Source organism: Gossypium hirsutum, chromosome A05 (genome assembly GCF_007990345.1).
Source record: "Gossypium hirsutum isolate 1008001.06 chromosome A05, Gossypium_hirsutum_v2.1, whole genome shotgun sequence".
Lineage (NCBI taxonomy): Eukaryota > Viridiplantae > Streptophyta > Magnoliopsida > Malvales > Malvaceae > Gossypium > Gossypium hirsutum.
Genome location: NC_053428.1, coordinates 44,793,786 through 44,803,179, shown reverse-complemented (window position 1 = coordinate 44,803,179; position 9,394 = coordinate 44,793,786). Strand labels below are relative to the sequence as shown.

The window sequence follows — 9,394 nt, the reverse complement described above, 5'->3', positions numbered from 1 at the left end:
GTATTTATGGTTTAAGGGTTAAGGGATATGGGTTATGGGTTTAGGGTTTAGGATTTAAGATTTAGGGGTAAGGGTAGAGGTTTAGGGTTTAGATTAATTAGTATTATTTAATTTATATATTAAACGATTTCTTATATAATTGTAAAAGAAATAATATTTATCTTAATATATTAAAATTATAATTATAGTTTAAATTATTTAATAAATAATAGATAAACTTTATATATATATTATTAAATATTGACTATCATTAATTAATTATTATGGCTTCCAAATTATAACAAATACAAATAAATATGAAAATTAAGAGATTAGTGGCGTTTTTTTAAAAAACGCCAAAAAAAAAAAAAAGGGCATTAGAAGCCTTTTTTTAAAAAACGCCACAAAAACCACTATGAAAACGGCGTCTGTCTTTTTTTCTTAAATTTCATCTTCTTGTGTCATGCCCGACACTTAGCCATTTCCCCCAAAATCCCAAAACAGATATCCTAAACGTTTAGCCATTTCCAGCAAAACCCCAAAATAGATTTCACTAATTCTCTACATTTTCCCTAATCCCTAAATTTCCCCCAAATCCATAAGTTTTTTTTAATAGTTCTTCGTTTAAGTAAAGCCCTTATATTTAAAAAAAATTCAATTTTTTTCAGGTATTAGGGAAAGCGATTCGGCCAGGTATTTCAGCATCTAGAGTTTCTGTCAATGTTGGAGAAGAGGTAAATAGTCGAGTAATTCATGCTTATAGTTGATTTTTATTTGAATTTTGATCGATCTTATTTTTCTTTTATTTGTAATTGATGTCGAAGATGCTTGATTTGTGTAGGCTTTGTCTTAGTAAATGCTGATATAAAGTAAGAAGATAGTAAAGAATGCAAGATTAACATTTTTTTTTGTTTCTTTTTCTTTTAATATATGTGAGGTTCTAGCATATTTATCAACGGAAATAAACTTTTAGAAAAATGAAAATATCGGGGGTTTTCGTGAGAGAAAATTTCCTTTTCTCTTTCTCCAGATTCATTTGATTTATGTGATTATGTCAGGAAAGAAGTAGGACTCTTACCCTTTTTTTGCCTATAAATATACATACTTATACCCATTCAGTTCAGAATCAGAGAGAGAAAAGAACAAACCCAAGATTTTAGTTTTAGTTTTTGAATCTTTAGATCAAAAGAATGGCAGAGGAAGTAGTACTGCTGGATTTCTGGCCAAGTATGTTTGGGATGAGATCCAGGATTGCTTTGGCTGGGAAAGGGATAAAGTATGAATACAAGGAAGAAGACTTGTGGAACAAGAGTGCTTTACTGCTGCAGACGAACCATGTTCATAAGAAAATCCCTGTTCTTATCCATAACGGTAAACCTGTTTGTAAGTCGCTCATTCAAGTTCAGTACATCGATGAGGTAAGGCATGACAAAGCTCCTTTGCTCCCTTCTGACGCTTACCAAAAAGCTACTGCTAGATTCTGGGCTGATTATGTTGACAAGAAGGTACGTTCTTTTTTTAAGAGGCAATATGTGAAAATAAGAAAATAGTTTTAGTTCAAAAATTCTTATAAAATTTCTCTCTGGAAAGATGTGAAGGCATAGCATGAAAATTTTGGCTGTAATTTAGTTGCATAATGATTTAGAGTAGAAATTCTACGGTACAAGATTTGCACCTTTGCCTTTTTTGGCATTTTTATTCATTTTTCACTTACAAAAGTACATATTGATGAGGAATGGGTGTCTGCTTGAAAATGACTGTGCATTCCTTTTAGTTCTTTATTATCTTAAAAATAAAAAATTTTTGGCTTCCCGAATGAAATGGTTATCAAGTTGCTTAAATCAAATTCCTTTAGGTTGTGTTAGTAGATCATAGTTTTTTCTATCAGGTTTAGATTATGGCATTACATATTTTGTCTTGACAGACATCATGATCCTGCTATTTTTATTCATTGATTGATGATAGGATTTTGGACTTGTAGCTATTAAAGTTGCTACTTGGGGACCATTTATTTTTCTTAATATGGACAATGAGATTTTACAAAAGGATAATATTGATACTGACAACGTTGCAAGTGAATGGCTTGGTAGCTCCTCTGAATTATTTAGCCTTAATAGAGTTGATACCACACTAACTTATGTTTGTCGACTTGAGTACATCATAGAATGTAATTGGAAGGTGCGTCTCTGTGGTTAATGGAAGCTCCTTCAATTTAATTTCTTGCTCTTAGCTTTTTATGATAATACCTAAATGATATATGGAGTTTCCTTGTAGCTTTAATGATGATGTCTGTATGCTTTGTCTTCTGATAAAGCATTAATTATTATTATCACTAGCACTAACGACATTATGTTGTCTTGAATATTAAATTGCATATTCTCCATGTTAATGATTATATGATTGTTGTCCAAAGCTTGCTGAACATACATGGAGATGGCTAGTTGTATTTTGTTTTTTTTTAATTACAGGTATTCTGCGACAACTACTTGGATGGTGGTTACCATGTGCCATTTGCACACAAAGGCCTTGCATCTGGTCTTTCACTTGATTCATATACCACCTCAGTATGCTTCGGTCTGACCTTTCTGCTAGTTATATTTAAGATTAAAATGCTATTTGTTTGGCTTGTAATGTAATACGGACATGCTTGAAGCTTCTTTTAAGGTAATTTTATTTATTATATGATATTATATGCTCATTGTAGTTTTAGAATATTAAACATGTGAAAACATAGTATTCACAATGCATAGTAGTAAGCAAGTGAATAAATTTTATTTTGTACCTATAAGCTAGATAATTTGAGCAGGTAAATTATGACACTTGCAACGATTAAAGAAAGGATAAATGCATCATGTAAAAAGAGAATGTTGTTTATATTCATCTTAAAGGACTCTGCTTCTTCCATCTACTGTTCCAAGGGTAGGCGAAGGATGACATATTTCCTGATGTTGTTGTTATTTGTTCAAGAATGAAAGGAAGGATACCGTAATACTGAGTAAAACAATCATCTAATGCATGCACCATATTATCCCAGATAAAGAAAATAGTAGCATTTTGATTACAGATACTGAGTGTCACTCTGTAGCCATGTCTATGTGCTTCTCTATGCACAATATGTACTTGGAGAATGATGATTGCATCAACCATTGTTCACCTGCCCTCAGTCACACATGCATATACATAATTGTCTCTTTTCCCTGTATCAAATATTTGATTTCGTTTTGTCAAAAAAAAAGTCTGATTTTGTATTGGTGAAAAGATAATTAGGCGTTTGCTTAAAATGTAAAAGATTCTGCACATAAAGCTGTGAATTATGAAAATATTTTGTTTAAAAAACTGTTTTGATCACGGCTTTGATCTTATCCTGCATAAAGAAACCATTTGGCTTCTTTTCATTAGATTGACAGTATATAATCTTCGTGGGCTCAATAACTTAAGTGTTGTTAATAATATAGATTATAGAAACTAAAACTAACATTTATAAATAAGGCACCTTGAGAATTGTTCTAATTCCAAATTGAACTTTCTTGAAACTATCTATTGTTGTTGGTTATCACTGAATGGTTTAGGTGTAAAGCTCCTTCAACTTTTGGATGGCAAATATTAAATGCAAAGAATATGTCTATGTGAAGAGTAGTGAAGGCATATATATACCACAAAATCCTTTACTGGACCTCTATGTCTTGAGCTCTGAATTCTGTACATATACTAGATACATGCTTCTAATTTTGCGTAAGTTTTAGATTATAAAAGGTTAATAATAGGTAATGTTGTTTTAGAGGAGACTTATGCTTGGCTTCATATGCATTAGCCTCTCAAATGTTGTGTTTATGTATGTTGGGCATTTCAAAGTGCATGCGTGTGTGGGATGCTGACATTAACCTGGGTTTGAAAGTTCCTCTTACATAATATTGATGTTTTCTACTTTTTAGCCATAATTGCAGTCTGTAGAATTCAACCATTTTTCTATTTTATTATAGAGAAGATTTTCTGTGCGACATGTATTCTGTAACTCATTTCATTTTTCATGTATTGGTAATATGGTTCCTATTTAACCGAGCTCTTGTTTTGGCCTTAGGATGACAAAGCTTTCATTGAGAGAAGTCTAGCGGATAGTGAAAAAGTTCAGGTACTAGCAAATAATCTCTGGTTTTGTTTGTATGCTCAAAATTTACTGTTAATCCAGCAACCTCCAAAACCTATTTAATAACCAAGGAAAATACACAGATGGAAGACATTAGACTGTGTGAAGGTGTTCAAAAAGGTATTGAATCACCTGCATATAGTACTGGAAGGTATGCGCCAAATGTTGAGAATTCCATGCATCATTTCCATTGTCTGCTTTATGATAATCTCATAAACTTCTTCTGTTTGCTGAATGCATTTCTAAACTGCTGCTTAGCATTCATTGGAACTGCCCAGGGTAAGTTTCTTTTTGGTTTATATTGTTAAGAAGCCTTTTTTTTCTTCAAGAATATCCATCTTCAGTATAATTCTATTAAATAGAATTTGTGCTGTAGTCCCATATTTTATGATCTGCTAGATGATTTGGCTACATCCATGCTTGTCCTCTTGTTGCAAACTAAGTCTCATTCATATCGTATTAGCATAGATTGTAATAAAACATAGTATAAAGTAATGGAAAAAAACAAAGAACATGATGCATAAGAAATATATAAAATATATTATTGAGGATTAGGTAGATAGAAATGCCATCAAGAAGTATGCTGCTTGTGTTGATCATTTGTGATTTGAACTTATTTTTAATGATATGGTGCAGACTGAAAGATCTTTGCTATATGAGGTAAATACCACTTCTTAGCACTAGTTAACGTTGTATACATTTGATTAATTAGTTTTTAAAATATATTTGTATAAAGTATTTTAATTTTTTTACTAATTTAAATAATTTTTTATTTTTATATTTGTAAAAGAAATTAGTTATAAAATAAAAAATAGAATTTAGTTTTCTAAATTTTAAAATATAAATAATGTATAAATAGTTAAAATATAAATTTATTTGAATAAATTGAAATTAAATTGAAATAACCAATAAAATGGTCAAATTATAGTTTTCTCCCTCTATCATGCTAAAATTTAATATTTAATCCTTATACTTTGATTTGACATAATTTAATTTAATTGTTATTTGTTAGTTCAATCAGTTAGTATTGTTGACTCTATCAAAATGCTGATTTGAATTTTATTATTAGAATTTATATATTTTAAAAATATAAATTTTAGCATTTTAACCATAATAGTTAATATTGTTAATTGACTATTGAATTAATTGATTAAATTATATCAAATTAGTTGAATGAGCTCTTTGTCATAATCATTATTGTTAATTTGATGTTTGGATGTACCATTTTTGTTCATCCGAGAAAAAAAGGTAAAAGGATACTATTTCTTAGGTTGTTTTCATTTTTTTCTTTTCGCTTCTTTTTCTCCTTCTTGTTGCATGTGTAGGCACATGAAACCACTAAAACTCCATCTCACTTGAAACTTTTTTTCTACTTTTCAAGGAACATCGACACCTGTGTTTCAGTTCTCGTCACATAGTTATTGGATTCTAGCTTGCAAGTGGCACAATACGTTTCCTCTTTATTTACTTTCTTCATCTTATGATGGGAAAGTAATGTTGTGGGATCTAAGAACAGCGGTATCATTTTGTATTTTCTGCATTCTCATAATTTAACTGTATATTGTTTTTCTGGATATCGTTTTGATGATTACTTTTTGTGTGGCAATTGCTCTTTTATGTTTTGACTGGTGGCAAATGGAACAGGAAAAATCAACTACACTAGATTGCGGTCCAAGAACAATTTGCAGAAGGCACATAATGACTAGCTCCTACCTCTACGAATGCTTGTGGGAGGCATTGCAGCAGCGAATAAGGATGATATTGATCAATATGCAGTTGACACCGTATGTGCTCTGAATCCGAATTCAGGTGTGACTTTTAGATATTTTATGTGCAAAAAAGTATTAGAGTGCCTTATATTTGTATGTTAGTTAAGCAGATTATAGATAGAACCTGCAGTAGGATCAACTAATTAGTTGATAAAAAACTACACCCTATTTTGTAATCGTCTACTTGCATATTTGCATATACTTAATAATAATCTCGTGTCAACTAATTATTCTATTTTTTATTTAATTGTTTTGTTTCAATATTTTATTTTTATTTGAGTTGAAAGAAGAAAAACACAAATTGCAATTTTGACTTAGTTAATCAATTTAAATAATCAATGTTGATATTTCACATGGGAATGGATATTCAAATCTTATATTTTACATGGTTATGATTTAAGCCATTATTTCATTTAAGGAACTTCATTATAATATCTTATTTTATTGATATCTTTATATTTAATCTAATTTTTTTTATTTATTTTAGTTTTGATTCTAAATTTTTATTTTTATTTTAATATTTAAGATAAGTGAGTTCTAACTTTTGGATTTTAATTGTGTTATTAATTTATTATTTTAAATTCTAAATTTAAATTCATTAATTTTTGTATTTAGTTTTAAAGTTAAAATTTTAATAGAAATTTTGGATATTATTCTTCTCAATATTTTGATAATGAATTTTATATTTTTTATATTTTTCATGACCTTTATAATATTTTATAATATTTTAATTTTTTTTTGAATTTTATGACTTTTAGTGGCGTTTTTTCAAATAAACGCCGCAAATTTTAGCGACGTTATCTATAGCGGCGTTTTTTGCGGCGGTTGTAAAAACGCCGCAAATAGTTTTAGCGGCGCTTTAAAGACCTTAAAAAACACCGCTAAAAGTCAATTTTGCTGCAGTGAAAACTTGATTTAATTTTGCATGAAATCCAGTTTTCATTAAAACTATGTTGAATATCACTTTTCCGTTGCATTACTAAGTGAATAGTTCTTTAAAGAAAAAAATATATATACATAAAATTGGGAATCAAACCCTTGCTCAAAAAATCTTAACATCTATCATTTTGGAAATAAATTATATCTTTTACTGAAAAGAAGATAACACGTTAAGTTTCTTCAAAAATAAACAGAAGTTTTAAAATGACTATTTTGTAAGCTCCGATAGTTTTACTAGGACATTTCGATGGCCAATGTAATTTTTCGAATTCGTCCATAACGTCTAGACCGGATTGGAGACGCTACATTTGGTGGTATTAGAGCTAGGTTTATAAAACTCAGATTGTGGAATATTGAATGAGTCTGCATACATGCATTATAAATGGGGTATTTTGGGGGGAAAACAACCATGCCAAAAACTTTTGAAAAATGATTTTCTTTAGAGGAATTAAAATTTGAGACTCTAATGTCAGTCCTAATTTAGTTACTGTTACTTTTGAAACTCTAGATAAGCTATAAACTCCAGACTGTAGACACTCAAGATTTAACTGTCTGTTTTCAGTGGTGTCAGAAACAGTGATTTCGGGACCATAATTTCGATGTGTAAGTCCATAAATATTAATTACTTAATATTTACGAGGGCATTAGAGCATCATATTGAAATTTAGTTCGATAATTTTGGTGTTTAGCTAGTTAATTAAAGAAAAAATGACTAAATTATGAAAGTTAATCGGTATTGATTTTTATTAACTAAATGGCTTAAATGGTTAAAGTGGGAGGATTTATTTCGTAATTAGATCATGATGAAGGTTAATGGACGGTTTAAGGCTAAGGTTAAATGAAATTTAAAATATTTACTAAAGGTTAATTTGGTAATTAAGTAAATGTTTAATATTAACAAAAGAAATAAATTTTCATCTTCTTCATTTGGTTCTTTCCTACCAAAAATACTATGTGGTTATCAGCTAAAGAAGCTCGGGCAACTTGTGTCCTTGCATGTAAGTCCTCCGGCTATCAATTTTTCATAAATTTTATGTTTTTGTAGACATTATAGCTTAATCTAACTAGCCGAGGGACTATTTTGAAATATTTTTAAAGTTTTGGAAACTTACCATTGATTTTCTTGAAGCTTTTTACCTTTTTAGGGTTGAGCTTGAAGTTTGATGATGAAATATGACATTTTGTAAAGTGATTTTGATTAGTTTTGTGTTTAGGGACTAAAATGATAAAATATTAAAATTGGATTGAAAGTCTTGTAAATTCCAATACTTTAGGGCTGTATAGGGATGATATTGAATTAGTCACTATGGTTTAGGGCTTAAATGTAAAAAATAAGCTTGGTTCGATTTTAGGGACTAAATTGAACAAAGTGCACAACTTTAGAGAAATTGTGAAAATTGTTAATAGGAAGTCATATGCATCAAATTAGATGTTTTAATGTTATTGGGACTGATAAATTGAAATAAAATTACTGTATAGATCAAGAACCGATAGATAATCATGGAAAAGAGAAAATTGTTGAGTAGTCCCTAATACTAATGTCTTTGTTGTTTGGCCCTGGTAAGTTCATATAGTATAGTTTTTTTTTATAATTTGTAATGTTTAAGTTGATTTGTGAATTATGGATATGTTTGAATATATATATCTGCAAGTAAGTTGTTACCATTTGATACAAGGTGAGAAAATGGATTAAATTGAAAAGTGTTATATTGTTATATGTATCGAGCCCAAACGAACATAAGATATGATATAGATTGGCATGCCAATAGATTATTTCGCACGTTTTACAAGATTTAAATGTGATAAGATGATGTTATATGACATGATATTATAAACTAAATATACCAGAATTCAACATTTGTTGCAGATTACCGAGTTCCTTTTACAGTGATTTTGGCGTGTTTCTTGGGGAGGATGTGAGCCTACGAGTTTGGCACTTGGTGCCCAGGCGTGTTTTTAGAGGGACGTTAGCTTACGGGTTAGGCACTTAGTTCCTAGGCGTGTTCTTGGTTGGATTAGCTCGGTTGAGTATTCTGGCATGTTTTAGGTGGAAAATTGCGTATCTGTTCATATAGTTCATTGGGTTGAATCTTGATGGTTAAGTGACATGAGAATTGTTTATAATGCTTTTGTGATTGACTTGTAAATGTTTTCATGTCTTCCAACTTTATATTATGACTTGGTATTGAATAATCGCGTACATTTTGAATGGTTATATGACTTATATATATAAGGTTCTCACCATTGACATGGTTGTGATAACAGGATTTTGTGTTAAGTTAATTGTTCTATTAATTTATAAATGTGATATTAAGGTATGTTATATTGTTTTTCTACCTATGAACTTACTAAGCTCAACCGAAGCTTACTTGCTTTTGTTTTCTTGTTTCTTTGTAGATTTTGTATTGCAAAATTGGACAATAGAATCAGCCTAAAGATCACACTATCCAACTATCTTTTGGTAGACTTTGAAAATGTTATATTTTTGGTTTGGTGGCATATAATAGCAGTAACTTGTATATGTATATAAGTGTTCATTACAAGTAGTATGTTTTGTGTTTGT

At 29.9% G+C, this 9,394-nt stretch overlaps 1 protein-coding gene across 3 annotated transcripts; it reads left to right on the top strand.

Moving 5' to 3' along the window:
* Positions 1-407: 407 nt before the first annotated feature.
* Positions 408-6,134, top strand: LOC107957354 (glutathione S-transferase U23). 3 transcript variants are annotated; one of them, XM_041112067.1, is made up of 7 exons: positions 408-713; positions 1,161-1,484; positions 2,448-2,543; positions 4,058-4,108; positions 4,207-4,243; positions 5,505-5,641; positions 5,768-6,134. In XM_041112067.1, the coding sequence occupies exons 2-7, from the start codon at positions 1,170-1,172 to the stop codon at positions 5,918-5,920; spliced, it is 789 nt and encodes a 262-aa protein (XP_040968001.1). In that variant the 5' UTR covers positions 408-713; positions 1,161-1,169; the 3' UTR covers positions 5,921-6,134. The 3 variants fall into 3 exon arrangements, with proteins under 3 accessions (XP_040968001.1, XP_040967999.1, XP_040968000.1); XM_041112065.1 differs by having other exon boundaries at positions 420-713; positions 4,207-4,402; XM_041112066.1 differs by lacking the exon at positions 2,448-2,543 and having other exon boundaries at positions 421-1,484; positions 4,207-4,402.
* Positions 6,135-9,394: the final 3,260 nt, after the last annotated feature.